We start from the raw sequence: 18669 nt of genomic DNA on the forward strand, positions 1-18669 counted from the left end.
TGCTAGGACAGCTCTTGCTGCTGTACTTTCATTTCTCTCAGTGAAGGTGAGCACATCAGCCAACATCAACAACTCCTACCCTGCATGACAAATCATTTCTTACCAGTGGCCATGCACCCATAGCTGCTCTTGCCCAACTCCCCACTATTTGCAGACCATAGGGGAGGAACAGTAATGCGTGCAGTTTTAGTGCAAATCACAGGATCACAGCTTAGGTGAAGTTGGCAGGGACCTCTGGGTTCTTGTAGTGCAACCCCTACCAAGCAGGGACACTCAGAGCAGGGTGCATGGCACCACACTCAAGCAGATTCGGAAGATCTCCAAGGAGGAGATTCCACAATCTCTTCAGGCAACCTATGCCAGTGCTCAGTCACTTGTATAGTAAAGAAGTACTTTCTGATCTTCCAGGGGAACCTCCTGTTTTCCAGTTTGTACCCACTGCCCTGTCCTGGCACTGGGCACCACTGAGAAGAGCCTGGATCCATCCTATTGGCACTCTCCCTTTAGGTATTTACAGACAATGGTAAGATCCCCTCCCCAAGCCCTCTCTCCACCAGGCTGAATAGTCCTGGCTCTATCATAATCCTTCCCTAATAAAAGAGATGCCCTTTCCTGCAGTAAGGGTATTTTCACACCAATGTAGCTAGAAATAAATATTAAATCCATAACACCAAACTCAGGGAAGGAGCTCAGCTTTTATATTATCCTTTAACACAGTGCACAGCTCTTCCTCAAGGCCTCACAGACACTCCCCCTTTTAAGACGAAATACTTTTGATTTCATAGCACTTTTCTTTATTATCTCACACACACCCCCCTCAAAGTTTTCATGAGTGTCAGACACCTCCTGATTAAAAGCAAATCCCAGAACTAACAACAGTATTTCATGAGTTCAGCATGATATACAGCATCCTTGGTACCAGGTGGGGACATGGATCTATCAACATCTTCAGTGGACTTCAGTTAGATGAGCAACGGTTTATGGATGTAGAACACACTGCTTAATCCTGCAGTTACAAATACATCTATCTCCACTGGCAGAGATTCAAAGTCAGACTTTAAAAGAATGCGTGTGTACTGGGCTGCACACCTGCCAGAGCAGAGATGGAAAACACAAAGAAAAGCCTGCTAAAAGGAAGAATTCTAAGGTTATACGTAACCTGAACTTTGTCTTCCTAATGGAAGAAATTACATCCATTTCAATTAAAGTGCTTGTAGAAAATTAGAAAGATTACACTTATCAGAACATGCTACACTAAACAGAATAAACTCCAGACGCCAGCTGCCTCACTGCTTTGGTTTTACAAAACAGTATCTCAAGCAGAATCCACTGTGATAGGTACTATAGAGACTATGGAGTTTATGAGAAAAAAAACCACTGAATTCAATACAGATTAACGACACTTCACTCAGCACTCATTATGTTGATGTTTAAAAAAAAAATCTTGAAAATAAGATGAAAAAGGCTGGTACAAAATACAGTGTTTTTAGGTCCATGGTCACAGAAACTGTTTCTTCAAGGACATGGGATTTTACACTTGCTTAGAAACATACCACTAAAGTAATAAAACCAAAGCAATTTCTAGTAAGGAGTTTAAGGCTTCTTTACCAGCATATCTCAGCTCTGCTACTTCAGTGCTATGTAAAATGGTATGATGGTCTATATACTATAATGGGCACATCCAGGCACTCCTTAAAAAAGCAATGACAAGCTCATGCATGACTTGTCAGGAAACTATACGTAGGTCACCAGCAAAAGGAATTAAAATTATTCCTGGAACAAACAACTAGGCCAGTGAAAACACAATCATGGTGGTTAGTAACAAGTTCTCAAACAAAACTGTTAAAAACCTTCCCTCCCCTTTAAGCCAAAGACATTTAACCAGGTCAACAGGATCTGTTTGAGTTACTCTAATACAGTAGAATTGATCTCTTCGTAACAGTCAAGAAGGAGGAATCACTACCCATGTCTGCAATACACATGAATCCAATACTCAAGGATCTACAGGATCTAACTGCTAGAAGAGCTTTGTCACAATAAAAAACAAACTAGCAAACAAAAAACCCAACAACCTGCATTCTGGACATGTAATAGATTTCACATCCATCTCTTCCTAAATAAATTTCTTTAAACATCAAGAATTGAAAGAAATAAGATTGATATTCTAATAATTTATTGATTTGAAAACATACAATTCCTTAGTTTTCCAACTCCACTTCCCAGGCACGATTTCAAGTAATATAATTGCATGTGTTTCATTTCTGCGCTGATTAATGTCAGCACTTCTCTTGGTTGTACCAGGGAAACTAAACTGTTCTGCTTGTTTTACACTTTCCCATTCTTCATGTTGCGTTAGCCCTTCAGAAAGTATAGAGTCTGCATTGCCAGCAGTTCAGGTGTCAGGTGAGTTTGTTTCCCTGCAGTAACTTGCACCTTTTTAAGTTTATGAATAAATAGTATGCACAAAAGGGACCTTTGACATTAAGTACTCTGACTTCCTGCATAACCCAAGTGAACCTTGAGAACAAGATCAATGTGGAAAGTATTTTGTGGGCAATCATGCTAATGGGACCCTACCCAAGGGTAAGGCCAAGTACAGGCATATAATAGGGTAAGAACCTGAAAAATTATAAAAAAGAAGCATATGAGCACTTCAACACCTGAGCCTTCCTCCCTTAGCCATCACAACTGATCTCCACTTTGGAAATACCTAGAGTAGCACTTGAAGGGTAAAGAAAGCTTTTACAGTGTAACATTAAGTTACTGTTACTGTTTAGAATGGCTATTTATTTAACAACGCATAAATCTTAAGTGTTAGGCTTTAGGCAACAGTTCTTTGACCTATTTTCTCCTCCTCTCTGTGAGGTGTAGACAGCCCAAAGCAAGACGGTTCACACCACCAGCACACTGGTTATCTCTGAAGCATTCCAGACAAAATCAGAGTGGGTTGCATGTGAATCGTCACAACTGTTGGACATCAGGCCAGCTGCTATATCCAACTGGCATTAGGGCATCATTCACAAACAGCCTCATAAATATATCAGATAGCAGCTTACCAATTAGATTTTTATTCAGATGCTGGAGTAGCATGTTAGCAGCTTCACTATTCCTTCCCCACAGTGCTATCATGTGGGCTGTGTGAAAAGGAAACGTGCTTTCTTTTTCCTACCATTGCTCCCCAGAAGGCATTTTCAAGTCAGCATACTGTACTGAGCAGTTCAGCCACCAGCACTAACAGGCACTTCTGTTGCAGCAGAAGTGCTAACAGGTTTGCTAATAGTGTGTTCTCAGGCTATGATTTCTTTTCTATTCTTTAGACAAGGAATGGTCTACAGGTGTCAGAATTCCCTTCCGGAGCATTCTGGGGAACAAATACTTTGGTTTCTTTCATGTGATGTCTAGACTTGGTTTAGAGATGACCAGCCCTGCATCCTGTCCTATTTTCAATTGATACAATGTGACTGAAACACTTCCTGAGGGGGAAGGAGGAGGGTATGGGGTACAATTTATATTATGCATCCCTGCACCTGTTGCATACCTCAGAAACTCAAACCCACAGTACCCAAAATAAAGTAGGAAATTGGAGTAAAGCTACAAGTAATTAATTGCTGTGTATGTTACAGTTATCCTATGACAATAACAGCATGAGTGGAGCAGAAATTAAGATACCCATCCACAAAAATTTACACTTACTAACTTAAGAGTCTGTCCTTTATTCCTGCTATTACATCAAACACAAAAGCAACACTGATCTCCACAAACTCAGGATCCATAAATCATAAAAAAAAAATAAAATAAAATTTAAACCTCCAAGAATCATCATCCATCCCCTCAAAATTCAACTATTTTCTTCTACCACTGGAGGAAAAGGAAACAGAAGCCACTTAGCAGAGATACTGACTCTTAAAAAAGTTCAAGTGCAGAACATCAAAAAGAAAGCAGTCATAAGGACAACCTATGGAAAAGAGCAAGCAAACCTGACTCTCTAGCTCAGACGACCAACAGACGCCCACAGATTAGTCTGAAACATGCTTTATCTGTAAAGTTAACTGACTGTGTCAGGGCAGCTAGGGAAAAGAATTAACCCATTGAATAGCAAAAGGCGTGTCAGATGAACTTCAAATAAAGGGCCCAATACCACAACTCAGAGATCAACTCACCTCAGTAAGACTATTCAACATACATAAAACAATTGTGGGTAGGGGATCTAAGTGTTAAACTTCCCTTTGGCTTAATAGTTTCTTTCTTCATGTTGATGCTGATCTCTAAAACTCGTCTTTATTACCTCTGGTATTTGCTGTGTTCTATGAACTACATTGCCATTTATGTTTTATTTTGCTTTATTTCATGCGTATCTACTGGAGTATCATTATCTGAGGTATCCCAAACACTGTAAAACATAGTGAATTCACCCATCCTTATTGCAACAAGGAAAACAGCTGCTTCAGGTGCAGAACACAGCTTAACATCCAATAGTAGCATCAGAGCATACATGCTTCAGGACAGCACTGAAGACTTAATTTCTGATGAATTAGCAAGAAACACAGGGAAGGCACCACCTAATTGATCATGTTGACAGACTGATAGCTTTGTTTCATAAAGCTACGATACTCCTGAATAGAATAGAGATGCTAAATACATTTGTCTTTCTACTAACCACATGGTTCTCAGGCCTTAATATATCATTCTTGAGGCAAGCTATTCATATCTTAATCTGGAACATATCAGGACTAAGAGCTCAAAATCTTACCTAATTTGCACTAAAAAGCCAACCCGATGGGATTAAAAGATGCCTTGCATATTCCAGTGACAATGTCTAATAGTGTCACATTTCTGTACCCAAAGGGCAGCCCACACAAAATACTGTGCAAACATATTTGACTTTCAGAAATGCAATGGGTTAAGGAAAACTGCTCTAGAACAGTTAAAATTTGTGTCTTCATTATCTCTGCTAGCAGAAAAACCTATTTGTGAAGCTCTTTAAGCCTCATGCTCCTTTCCAATTGCAACAGAATGTGGCCTGCTAGAAGTTGTAAAAAACAGCATTTTTATTGAAAGCTTGCATTCAAGATAGCTAGGTGTTAGAGATTACAGATTGGGTGTAGAGTTTCTTCTGGAGATGCAGATTCCAGGACAGAAGAACACACATGCTGTCACAGTCCATTTCCAGCATCACTTTAAACTATCCAAGGTCCCTGAGCACTGATGGATGTAGGCAACAGGTCAAACACTTCTAATGAAACAAAGGCAGGATCTTGTTTATTTCACAAAGCAGAATCTATTCATGCCAAATGCAAACACAAGCCTTGGGTATTGAATATAGTACAGAAGAAAAAAAAATAAAAAGCAATTTACTGGCTGCAGATGCCTCTTGATACCCTCCAATGTGTTTTCAGTTGACAACACAAGGTGAGCCAAAACATTCATAACTACCAGAGAGCACCACAGCCCTCAGGAGAAAGAGGATCCTAGTAATGTGTCTATATGGAAACCTGGATGCTGTATTAAGACCTCAAACAGCAATGAGTCATCACTGCCTTAAGTAGGCAATACAGTATTGATCTGTGTACACCACTGGACCTAACATAACATTACTGAAATCAGTGAAGGTTATGTCAGGTCCAGTGGGCAAGGTTTCAGTCTCTTTTATTCAGGCTGTCAAGAAAGACAGCATGGTACAGTCAGGTAATCGGGGAAAGCATGGATTAGGAGATTGGTAAGATGTCCTACCTGCAGAAGACTTGAATTGTTAGTGTCTAATATCTTCATGAGTGAAGCCAGAGTTTCCATTAAATTTCCCAAATAACGGTTGCTCAACTCAAACCAATTTATACAACAAGCCTAGAAATACTGGTAGCCCCTTGGTGCTTCTGTTGATCGCAAATTAAGTCGTCAGGGTCTGGCCAGGCCATGAAAACTAATTTTTTTTTTTCCTTGGGCAGATGAAATAATTTTAGTAGAGGAGAAAGGGAGCTCCCCTGAGGAAGACCATTAGTGTCTTTCAAGCAAATCTCCAAGAAGCAATGCAGTGAGAAGTCTGATCAAACTCTTACTTGAACACCCATACAGAGGAAGCAAATTCCTGTTCCTTAAAACTGGAAAAAAATAAAAACAACAACAACAACAAGAAAACGATATCAGATATTTTGAAAAATAAGTTTTCAGGTTCAGGATGGTGAAAAACAGACAAAAACAACAAAATAGCCATTAACTGGTGAGGATTGTTACCTAAGAGTGGAAGCCAGGACTGAAGTGGCTTCCCCATGCAGCCATTACTGTTCATATCCATACAGAATGTGCTTTGCTCTTTCGTAAGAAGGAAATCTATCCTAGCATGAAACAGGTAAATAATTTGAACTTCAATGCTCTTGTTGACTGTTGATTTTGGCACCTGTTACTGCAGCTGAAAATCTGAAGTATTATCTTATGGATCCAAGAAGTTGCTAACAGCAGGGTAAATGTGTGGAAATGTATGCAATGTTGTATCCTGCCTACAGAGCACACTGTTAGCTTCACAGAACAGGCAATAGCATTTCAGAAACTCTCACTTGTTGATTTGCTTTTGAGGAGGCACTAAAAAACAAGGAGAGGGTAATTTCCTCTTACAGGATGAACTCACATTCAAGTAATTCAGGAGTTCTGGTATACCTTAGCAATTTTCCAAGTACAAGGTGGAAAGAACCAGCACCATCTAGTGCTCAAGAGCTGATGAAGCAAGCAGAACATATGCTAAAAGTATCAACAGTTTTTGCATTACTTTTTTTGTTATGAAAGTACAGGATACATGTATCCAAAGCTACTTAGACTGCACTTATCTTGCATGTAGAGTCCCTATAGCAGACAAAAGCCCAGCAGACGTATCTGGTATTAGAGATGTACCTAGTGTTACCTTGAAGGTCTTAAACCCGAACTATAAGGTAGTAAATAGCTCCAAACTGTCAGGAAAGAAGGCATGAAATTTTGTTGTCCTAGACACTCCTTCATAAAGAAGTTCAGAGAAAAAAAATTAGTTTTCTCCCTCCTTAATAAATGGAAAGTCTAGCTTATATTCCCTAAGATAGTTACCTCTTAGTGACAAATATTCTGCCTTCAGTTGCACACCAGACTTCTGGAATAAGTAAAGATTAGCCAGTAGCAATGGCAGGTCTACTACAGATCAGTCTTCTACAGGTGATTGCAGTGTCATGGAAACTCGCTGATGTTCATAAGCTTGCTGAACATTTCCACAGTCCTCTGCTGAAATAATATGGCTTCATCCTTTTCAGTAGGACCCAGAACTACTTTCTTTGCTATGCTAAGTGCTGAATCCCAGAAACCTAAATAAAACCCTCTAAAACCAACATCACATATCCAGATATGCAGTCAGTAGTCAGCTGTAGGCTTCAGGAGAAAACATTAATTACCAGCAGCAAACGCAGCTTCCTGCTGATAGTTAGAACATGCATAGAATGATAGAAAATACAGAATGATTATAAATGTCTGAATTTCTAATTACTCCTCCAAGTATTTTAATTACACAAGCTCAACAGGAACTGAGATAAAAAGGTCACAAAAGTAACTTAATCGCTGTTGATCACCTTAGACACAGAAGTGTACTGCAGAGCAGTGTTTTACAGACACCATTCAACCCACTGAGCTGCACTCCTTATAGAAAATGGGGTCAACAATTACAGATCTTGTGAGAGTTAGCACTCCTATCTTCCAATTCTGCTTTTATTAATATATATATATTAAAGGCAATGAAACAGCTTCTTCATAAACCCTACAAAGAAGTTTCTGGATGAGGCATTTCAACCTGCCTCAGACTACTGTCAGAATACAACAAATTCCATCTTTAAAGGAGTCACTGCAGAATGCAGGTCCCTTTTGAAAAGGCAAGTTGCTCATGTTGAGCTCAGATTTTATAGTTAATTGAACAGCATGCCAGAGTTCAAAGCTTTGAAAATAACCTTCTAAATGTGAATCAAACATAAGCACCCTTGCTCTGGCTAAGTCCACAAAAAGCCCAAGACAAGAGATCTGGAGACTGAATCATCTTCCTCCTTTGGGAGGAATAATTGCATGCACCAGTACAGGTTGAGGGATGAGCTGCTGGAAAGGAGCTCTGTAGAGAGGGACCTGGGTGTCCTGGTGGACGACAGGTTGACCATGAGCCAGCAGTGTGCTCTCATGGCCAGGAGGGCCAGTGGCATTCTGGGATGCATTAAAAAGAGGGTGGCCAGCAGGTCAAGGGAGGTGATCCTCCCCCTCTACTCTGCCCTGGTGAGGCCTCATCTGGAGTACTGTGTCCAGTTCTGGGCTCCCCAGTATAAAAAAAGACAGGGATCTCTTGAAAGAGTCCAGCGCAGGGCCACAAAGATGGTGAAGGGCCTGGAGGATCTCCCCTGTGAAGAAAGACTGAGTGAACTGGGTCTCTTTAGCCTTGAGAAAAGAAGACTGAGGGGACCTGATCCAGGTTTATAAATATCTGAGGTGCGGGGGACAAAGTGGCGAGGCCAGACTCTTTTCTGCAGTGTGTGGAGACAGGACAAGGGGGAACGGACAGAAACTAAAGCACAGGAGGTTCCACACGAATGTGTGCAAGCACTTTACGGTGACGGAGCACTGGCACAGCTGCACAGGGGGGTTGTGGAGTCTCCTTCTCTGGAGATATTCAAGACCTGCCTGGACACCTACCTGTGCGACCTGGTGTAGGGAATCTGCTTTGGCAGGGGGGGCTGGACTTGATCCCTTGAGGTTCCTTCCAACCCCTATGATTCTATGATCTCATTAATGAAAGGGCTGGAGGTGTTACTCAGGGGAGCGTGTAAAGGAACCCACAAGTGCATATCCCATCAGCCTTGGCTTGCTCAACCTCAAGTCCAACTGGTTTCAAAGACACTTTTTTTTCTAGTCACAACAGTGGAAGTAAGAGATCTGAGAGTATATATAGGGGAAGAAGCCAAAAGGAAATGGGAAAACAAAATCAATCCCTTCATCAGTTGTTTCCAGTGAAATCAAATTATACCTACCACAATACTGCACTCTTGTTTCTCACATAAAGATCCAGCAAAGAGTTGTCACTATTAACCTCAACAAACAGCACTGTGGCAAGAAACAAACTGTTAAGAACCAGGAGAGAGTTTTTCAGCAAAGCTGCTTTCAATCACAACATGCTGGTTTGTTAAAATTAAGGGGCAAACACTCTTCCAAATATGATGTTACTCTAGAATAATTTGAGTTACAAGTGAAGCAAAAGCATCTGTCTCACTAAGACCAGTAGTGATGGAAGATGCTCACAGGTGACAGGTTCAGGGTCCAGGCCTATACCTGGTGGAAGAAAAACATGCCTCCTACAGAGGTGAGAATGTTAGCCATTATGGTAGCAGCTCAATCAAGTAAAAAAAATTAAAGTTTATATCCTTCCCCTTCACTCTTCTTGAAAAGACTGACTGAATCCATTCTAAAGAAAATAAAAAAAATCCTCAAGTCATCAAGTTTTCTACAAAGAAAAGCTGTTCTTTAGTCAGTTGCTAATAATCCATGACCTACCTATCAAAAAACAATCCTGTTTCCTACCTTCTGAACCTTTTCATCACTCCCTTGACTCAGAAAACCTTCCTATATCAGAGAATGATCTCTGACTCTGCAGGACTTGAGTTTCTCCTCTCTAAATGCTGCAAAAAGCAAATTATTAAAATGAGACAAGCTACTTGCTGCGTGGCACAAAAAACATCAACTTTCTAGAAAGTAAAATCTCAGAAGCATTTAAGCCATCAGTACTCCTCTAGTACATTCTCAGAAATACTAACTGCTATATGTGAAGGTCACCCCCAAATGATTAAACTTTGCATCTGACCTCAGACCACCCCAATAATTTTACAGAAACACCCCCCCCCCCCCCCCAACACCACATGCTAATGCATCCTGGAACACAAGAGCAATTGGTGATGTGTCCACACTTTACCCTGCCATTCCACTTCGAACTTTAATAGCTGTGGGAGAAGAAAGCATGAGCAGGTTATAAAGGACCCAGAAATGCAGTTTCTCCAGAAATGAGGATAAAGAGTATTTCCGCCAAAGGAGGTGTTTTAGGAAGTGCTGCCACTAGATACAACACTGATTTAACTGTAGAAATGTTCTACAGTCTCTCACGTCCTCAGTTAACCCTTCTCCCAGCTGCACCATACAGCTTATAAATGAACTTGATGAAACATGAATAATACACAATGCTCATCATTAGTTCTAGTTACTCAGCAGAAAATCAATACAGCTCTGTCACAGTGCAGGACACACTGTTAATCTAGTCCCTGCACTCTGAGGAAGCAGCACCCACTGGTAAGCTGACTGCAGAAGAACAGGTGGTAAGCTCCAAGCAACTGCTCTAGTAATAAGAATGCTGAAATGCTAGCTATCAAACACAAAGTAGGTTTTTGGAGATAGTTAGTGCTACAATCCAAAGTTTGGCACATTCCCTTTGTCAGGAACTGCAAGATGTCTCAGACTCTCACTGCCAGTAAAGGTGGTATCTGGACAGTATAGAAACTCTAGGAGTACAGCACTGCTCTGAATTTTGTTAAAGCTCTTCATCTCACAAGTACTGTAAAAGTCTTATATCTGTATTTACAGTAATAAAATGTGCTTCTGTTAACAAGAGCCTCAACTTAGTGAAAAATACCGGGAGAGTTTATCAACCATACAGAGACCATGTAATGTCAACTTTACACAGGGAGAACAGAGACACAGCTAAGCAGCAGAATGATCACTGCTGTATATTCAACACAAGAAAAAATGGGAACTGATGGAAAATGATGTCTTGGGTCCTGCAAGATGATTTGTGCTCCCTTCTATCTGGCATCCATTTAAGAACTGTTCACTATGTGGGTGTTCAGCGGGCTGGCAAGCAATCACTTCAGAAGCAAGAAAGTATGCCAAAATTAGCCTGGAATAAATGTACTGTGAAGAGAATAGGAAACTCTTCAAGCCACATTCTTCAGTGACGTCTGTGCCAAATCACATTCTGTACTGATTGTCTACTTATAGCATTTTCAATACTTGCTATCTGCGCAGCAAACAAGCTCCCTACAGATGTGAATAGATTCAGATCCACATGGTAGAGAATTTTGCTGGCAGGACAGTAGTTCACTAAGAGTAAATAGATATTCCTAGGAACACAGAGAAGAACAATGACAAAACTGAACACAGATGTGCTGGGTCTCAAAACTATGCTGTCAAGTGTCACTTTTTTCCACCTCTTAAGACAGTCTTTCTCAAGTAGCCTCAAAGCATTTTTATTGCCAACTCCATTGAAGCAACCGCTACTTGTGGCTCATGAGAACTATTTTGCAGCCCACAGAAATAAAACCTAATAGGCTGGGCAAGAAGTGAAAAATACCCATTTACCCAGCAGCTCAGTTAATTGCCTTTAATGCCAGAATACATGGATACATTCACAACCAGGAAAATCCAAGTGCTTTCACAGCCCAGTTCCACAATACTGCTAGAATACTGCAGCGCACAATCATTGGAAAATAGTACATAAGATCTGTCATATTCAAGCAATTAATACCATTCTGTAGGAGGTGCTCACACATGAGCAACACTGTGGGCACAACACTCTGCTGTTTTGTTTGTAGGGCCCAGCCTACGAAAACGTGGAACAATATATAGAAAAGGGAGCACTACCAGATAATATGCAGTGATAAGGAAGAGATAAAGAAAGTACTCCCAAAGTAGCTGCTTGTGTGTCAAACAGAATGCACTAGCCATGAGTTATTGTAAACTCTGCCTACTTGTACAAGAGGGAGCCTTTCAGTACACTGTTCTTGCACTGATTGATACCACATTAAGAAGAGAGTACAACACAGACATTTTATGCCCAGCCTGATTAGGTGGCAAGAAAACAGCTTCTAACACACAGATAAAAGAACAACTGCCTCCAAAGCAGTGGTATTTACCTATATGGACAAGTGCACCCTGTGTTGTGCGCTCCTTCTGAAATTACCATAGTCGGTTTTTTTTTTGTTTTCCTCTCCATTCTATTTTAACAAAAGCATCAACAGTGAGGGGAAAAAAAATAAGAAGTCTGGACAGCTAGTGCAGGCAGGAAAATGACCAGTAAGTGAAAGTGTAATTGAGTCACCTGCAATTCAGCCTTCAGGTACTGGCAGACAGGAATGGAGAGGCATGCCTTTTTCATTCTTCTTCTCTAACACTGCTAGCAGAGCAGCAGTTGTCCTCTCTGCATATCTCACCACCTGAAGCTACTCCCAAAATACACTGCCTTCAAATTTAGAGCACAGGGACAATCCTCACCAAGATACAGTTATAACTGAGTCATGCAAAAACAATTGCTCCTGGGCTGCAACAGAGAACTCTAAATATATCCTGTATATAGGAAGACAGTACTCAGGAAGTGTTTACAGAGGAGCAAAAATTATTTCAGACGCTTTGTATAAAATTATGGCAATGTAATGGGATGTCCTACCTTAAAAATAAATATATATATGTATATGCAAACTGACATGGAAAACTTGATATCTCAATTTTTTTAGTTCAAAAAACAAATATTCAAAGACTTTATTATTATTATTTCAATCTTAGCTATGATATCTTATGTTAGGATACATAAAAGCAAATTACATTCAGATACTGTGTAACTCTTTTCTGTAAGCTCTGTGCTGCATGGCAGCTTCTACCATAACCTACAACAACTGGAAAAACACACTGAAGTGAGAGAACACACAGCACTGCTGGCCAGGAGCCTCCTCAAAACAGAAAAATCTAGGGGTGCAATGCATTTCTTCAACTATTTTCATGCAGCAGTTTCATCCAAAAGAAAGACTACCACAGCAAATAATTTTATCAAGCCCTATTTCTCAGTTTTTCTAGATGATTTGGCTACTGTATCAGAATGCCTAGAATTCAAGTAAGCCATACAACTCTCTTATCATTAATGACAAATACAGGGAACAGATGAGGTTATACAGGAAGAAAAAGGACTTGCTGTCCTACCTGGGGCAATTTCAAATAGATGTTTTCCTGGTTCATCAGGATTAGGTGGCAGCTCATTCACTTGATTGCCTTGCAGCAGAATGAGACCCTGTAAGGGACACAAACACCAGTGAAACAGGAAGGGCCACAGAAAGGATAAAGAAAAGATAAACACAGACACTGTAAATTTAAGCCATTCTCTTTTCCAGTCTCACTGTATCTGAGTACAAAATGACTTGAGCTGATCATGCATGTAGTTCACCTGTCCTTTCTGGACACTTCTAGTCAAATGATCTTTCCCCTGGAAGAACAATACTCTGAGCATACACAGGCAATTCCTCTTTCTTTCCTTAACTAATTATTCCTTAGAAGAGTTTCATTTAATATCACATCTACTCTTCTTTCACATTTTAAATTTTTAATAAATTTTTAAAATCAGGTTCTAATTAACTCAGTCAGAATTGTGGCCCTGCAAACTGTAAGAGGTGGCTTGCATAGGAGAATGCTCACTTTGTCATCTCAACGAGTTAACTAATAAAAGGTAACAACTGAGATAAATTTCAGTCTTTAGTTGTTAGTTTGCCTCTCTCACAAAAAAAAAAACAACTCATTTGACTTAAAAGCATTTTTTTCTTCAAATTGAGGAATTTGGAAGCGAGCAAAGCTGCAGTGTAGGCTTTCAGGCCTGTACTTTTAGGTCTCAGGTGAATATGTAGCAAAGATTTTCAGATCAGGCTCTTGTACATCTTGCTACAGATTTTGGGGAATTATGCAGAGCATTTCAACTGTAAATGTTCCCTCTAAGAGACAACACACTTCTCTAGACAGTATCCAGGAACAGGCTTACAGCAGTCTAATCTGTCTCACACATTATAAAGCACTTTAAACAAACAGAACCAAAAAGAGAAAAAAAACCAATTCATTTTCTCTGGGAGTGTATCAGTTCTGACAGCTGCTATCACTGGTAGACTGATACTGCTAAATTTAAACACATCGACATGTCCTTGCCCAGTAGTCACTCAGACTGCATTAGCAATCTTTCTTGGGTAGTAAATTAATGATGGATTAAATCAGTTTGATTCCTCAAGGTCTAACTTGATATATGCCAAAGCACGCCCCAGAAATAAACCTCGGTTCATGACTAAATTATTCTTCTCTCCCTCAGGCATCGGTTGCCGTCCCTAAGATGACTGGACAGCTCATATAGTGTGCAATGGGTTACAGAACTTCCAGTAAGCTGGAGGTTCAAATCCAATTTCTGATAATAACTTTACTCTCTTTTATGTTTGTTCCTTGAGGAAAAATCTTTAAAGTATGGCTATATAGCCTCCAAAGGCATTATTGTAGCTTTCCTCCCTAGTGAGACCAACTGAGAAGTCCTGTCCTATACCAGGTACTAAGAAAAGCAGTAACACAGGGAATGCTAGTGGAAAGCTTCCTCACTGGTCTCAGAACACCAACCACCTGTTATCTCTTATCCAATCACTATACCCTCTAACAAAAAGTCCCTCCTCATCTTTCCTGTAGCTCCCCTTCAAGTTCTAGAAGATTGTTGCAAGGTCTCCCCCAAAGCCTTCTCCTCCCCTTGCACAAGAATTCCAGCTCTCTCAGCCTCTTGTAGAAGTGTTCAAGCCCCTGAGTACCTTTGTGGTTCTCCTTCCAGAGACCTGATCCAAGAGGCTCACATCTTTCTTATGCTGGGGGCATCCATGATGATGCTATTTGGTGGGGAGGGAGGGAAGTGGAGAGCAGTTAGTGAGAAGGGACAACCAGCATTTACACAAGTATGCCTATCAGATATTTGCTCAGCTGTCCTATACACTTACATTTTGCCAGCATCCACATTGCAACTCACTTAAGACTTCGTTGTTTGGTACCTTTGTAATGTGAACTGACACTGGCCTCTCAGCTATCTGTCATTGAGAGCAAGACACAGAATTCTAAAACTGCAAACCACTCAGAGGTAACAGGGAAAACTTGTAAAACTTTGACTTCCTTCAAGACATCTTTGATGACTGCCCTCCAGTTAACATCTGGTGTAAAAAGCATCTCTGAAACAAAGTCACTGTAGATAAACTGACACACAAAAAGCGTATATGCAAAGGACAACAAATGTTTGAATTCACAATTAGGCCTCTGATAACAGCAATGCTAGACATCATCTGTAGTGATACTGACCTGTTCACATGTGTGTCATTGTAACTAGTGCCATTATGAAAAGGGAGAGAATAAAAAAACCACACCCATTGTTTGTTTCATTATTGCTTTCTTTTTTTAAAGTGAACTGAGTACACCTATTTTTTACTGGTAAAATTTCATTTTAATAAAGTTACTTTACTTACTCTTATTTAATACCATGCTCAGCAGTTACTAAGATCAGTTAAGATTCCAATACTTATGAAATCAGTGCTATGGAATTACTTCATCTCCAGTAGCAGGAGAAGTATCTGCCCTTAGACTCCCGGAAAGAAGCTCAAAGAGCTATTGCACTTCATCAAACAAGCATGAGGTCTTAAGGGAAAGACATCTGAGGAGCAGCTAAGGTCTCCTGGTTTGTGCATCCAAGAAAAGAGACTGAGGGAGACCTCAGGGCAGCCTGCAGCTTCTTTACAAGGTGAGTGGAAGCAGCACTGAGCTCTGTTCTCTGCAACAGGAACCAAGGAAACAGCATGAAGCTGCATCAGGGAGGTATTAGGAAAGGGTTATTCACCAGAGAATGGTCAGGAACTGGAAGAGGGTCCTCAGGGCCATGGTCACAGCCCAAAGCCTCCTGGCATTCAAGTGCGTACAATGCTCTCAGAAATCTGGTTTTATTTCTGGGTGATCTTGTGTGGAGCCAGGAATTGGAAAGCACCACACAGATCACTGAGTCCAACTCAGGATATTCTGTGATTATATGAGTCTGTGCAATGGGATTGCCTGGTCACAGCCTGAACCAGTAAATAAGCACCTGGGTGACCAGAGCAAAGAAGCCCAGATCCAGCCACCCTCTCGCTCTCCCTCCTGGTGCTGCTTCCAGGAGTGCGCACACACTGAGAGCCTGTACAGGTTGATAGCACTGCAGAACAGAGTGCAAGGGCTGAAATCCTGTCCCTAAATCAGGGACAAGTTAAGAGCGGGGAAGGACACAGAGCAGAAAGGTAATTAAGTTCATACTGAGCACACTATCCAGAATAGTTGCAAGTAAAAATGAAAGCCAACAGAACAGGGTAAGCTTTCAGTATGCTTCCCACCAAATCATTTTGTTCTGTATTTTTATTTTCAAGGTTCACTGAAATTATAAGACATGCTGAAATCACTCTAAAGAAAACACTGAAAAGGCAGAATAAAATGCCAATGCATCATAAGTTGTTCCAAAACACTGCAGGGAAGCATTGTATACAGCTTCATCTTTGGAGCCCAGTGGCCAGAACACATTAAAGAAAGTTCTGCTGCTTTCTGGAAGGCACAGTTCAAGCCTACTGTGGATGCACTGAAGCTTTTTAATCATACCAAGTCAATACTGAGAAAAGATTAATGAATCAGATGCAGAGCATCTGTTCCCCTGGAAACTGAGGATGGGCATATGCTACCTCCTACTTTGGGAATAAAAGCCAACTCACAGCTACTTCAAAAAACCACATATATTGACTGTTACACTAAGAACATCAAAAGCTCTTCTCAGGTCAGTTCTTTCTTCCCCTTTTCCTCACGAGACACCTTAGAAAATATTCCAGAAAAGCAATAAGCTTGAAGTTCATAACCTAGCCTTCCACACAGAAGTCAGTCTCATGGACTGTGCAACTGTAACTATGTTACACAACACACCAGTGCACACACCTTCAACTTCATGCATTAAAACTACTAAGTAGCTCCCCTTCACTCCAGTATACCCAGGGCACTCTCCTGCCACTGTTCCATCTTTTCAGATAGTCCTCCCTTGAAAGTAATGCTATAATTCACACTGGACACATGAAAGCACAATTCTTTCATAAAAATATGTAATGAAACAACCATGAAAAAAATTGTTTGAGGTTTCTCTTGAAGCATTATGGCATAATTTTTTTTTTGTCTGTCAAATAAAAGAATGTGATCTTCTTCCAGAGTGAACATAAATAATCAAACAGGCAGAAGATCAATGGGAATTTCAGTTAAGCTATTGATTTAGTTTCTACGTACAAACCTGCAGGCTACACTTAACATTTAGAACAGATTTTTTAAAAGTGCAAGTATCTTCAGTGCTGAAGCAAATTAGATAATGCTACCAGCTGATCATAAATCTCTACACAGCCTGTAACAAAAAGTTTTCTCAGGGACACATTGTCTTGCTGGATAGTGGTGGCATGCCTGTAACCCCTGTTCCATCATTCCACAGAAGCCCAACCAATAGCAACCTACAAGTTTCAAAAGTACATCTCACTTTTGTGATACATTCTCTAATCTCAGGTAGGATGCAAATCCTATTTTTGCAACTGTTACAAGAGTAGAAAAGACATGCTCTCACACCATACTATACAAAATGGCACCATTCAATAATGAGTGTCAAACACCTTTCGATATTCCTTATGACTACCTGAGGTAGCTCCCTCCACACCTGAGCTGCATCAGAAAATGCGAGGTGCACAGCTCTCACTGTGCTTTGTATATGGAGAAGATATGCTCATCTTCAAGCTGCAAATCCCAGCTGCCACTCACATGGTCCTGAGCAACAATGGATGATACCAAGTTCCAGTCTCTCTTGTCTTTACATAACATCCTATCCACAATGATGGATTGAATCCCTGATCAAGTGCATGTAAAATGTAAGATGCTGCCAATATCCCCTTCCATTTGGCATAAATGGTTCAGGTTCACAAGGGAAAATCCACTTTGGTTCTCAGAATAAAATGAAATTTACATGTAATGGTTAAGCACACAGCTGTAGCAAGATATATATAATATAAAATAATAGGCCTATTGCACGTGTGTGAATGGCAATGGTACCACACAGGCCATCTGTCTCTAGGCCTATACTGACTCATCAGGAAGCAGCAGTAAAGGGACTTGGGCTGGCTTATTCAATTATGTTCCCTCTGTTCAGCAACTATGGTTAGAGGCACGACAGTCAAAACAACTGTGTGAAATATGCTGCCTAACACACTACTTCAACTAGGAAACCTCTTAGCTACAAGAATATTCTACAGGTTTACTGAAAAACTTGAATAAGAAATTCATCTGAGCTTTATCAATGACTGTAGAGCAAGAAATCTCCCCCTTAAGTTCCATAAATATAGAAAAGTGAGAGATGCAGAAAATCTAGAGTTGACTCCATATTGACAATTACAACGTTCTCAGCTCTACCTTGATTTCAAGTGGGAGAACAGTGTTTCTATTACAATTACACATGCTTTCTAAAACGGAAGAAATGGATGTTAGACCAGAAAAACACAGAAAGAAAGACACATGAAACAGCAAGAAGTTGGTCATGACCTCCATTTGTTAGCACTTTAAGAGTGACATACCTGGATAGTGTTCACTGCATTAAACACTAATAAAAGCATTCCCTACCTAAACATCCTATGATGAGTATATCATGTACACATGCAAATACTGTGTGGTGACTACTGTACCCTATACCAAACTAACCTATATCTAGTCAGCACACAGTTCATTGGAATTAAAGTTTTCTTTTGCAAGAATAAACATGCTTTATCCCAAGCATCTGGTAACTAATGACCC

The 18669-nt window shown here is 40.4% G+C and overlaps 1 protein-coding gene across 1 annotated transcript in view; it reads right to left on the reverse strand.

Annotated features, from left to right (window-relative positions):
* The window catches only part of ARHGAP22 (Rho GTPase activating protein 22), a 115817-nt gene that overhangs the window by 91244 nt on the left and 5904 nt on the right, over positions 1 to 18669 (reverse strand). The window contains exon 2 of the mRNA XM_065746208.1: positions 12994 to 13081. Within this exon, the coding sequence (XP_065602280.1) occupies positions 12994 to 13081 (88 nt within the window). The remainder of the gene's footprint in view (positions 1 to 12993; positions 13082 to 18669) is intronic.

Source organism: Cyrtonyx montezumae, unplaced genomic scaffold (genome assembly GCF_038088225.1).
Source record: "Cyrtonyx montezumae isolate F1298 unplaced genomic scaffold, pur_monq_1.0 scaffold_4, whole genome shotgun sequence".
Classification (NCBI taxonomy): domain Eukaryota; kingdom Metazoa; phylum Chordata; class Aves; order Galliformes; family Odontophoridae; genus Cyrtonyx; species Cyrtonyx montezumae.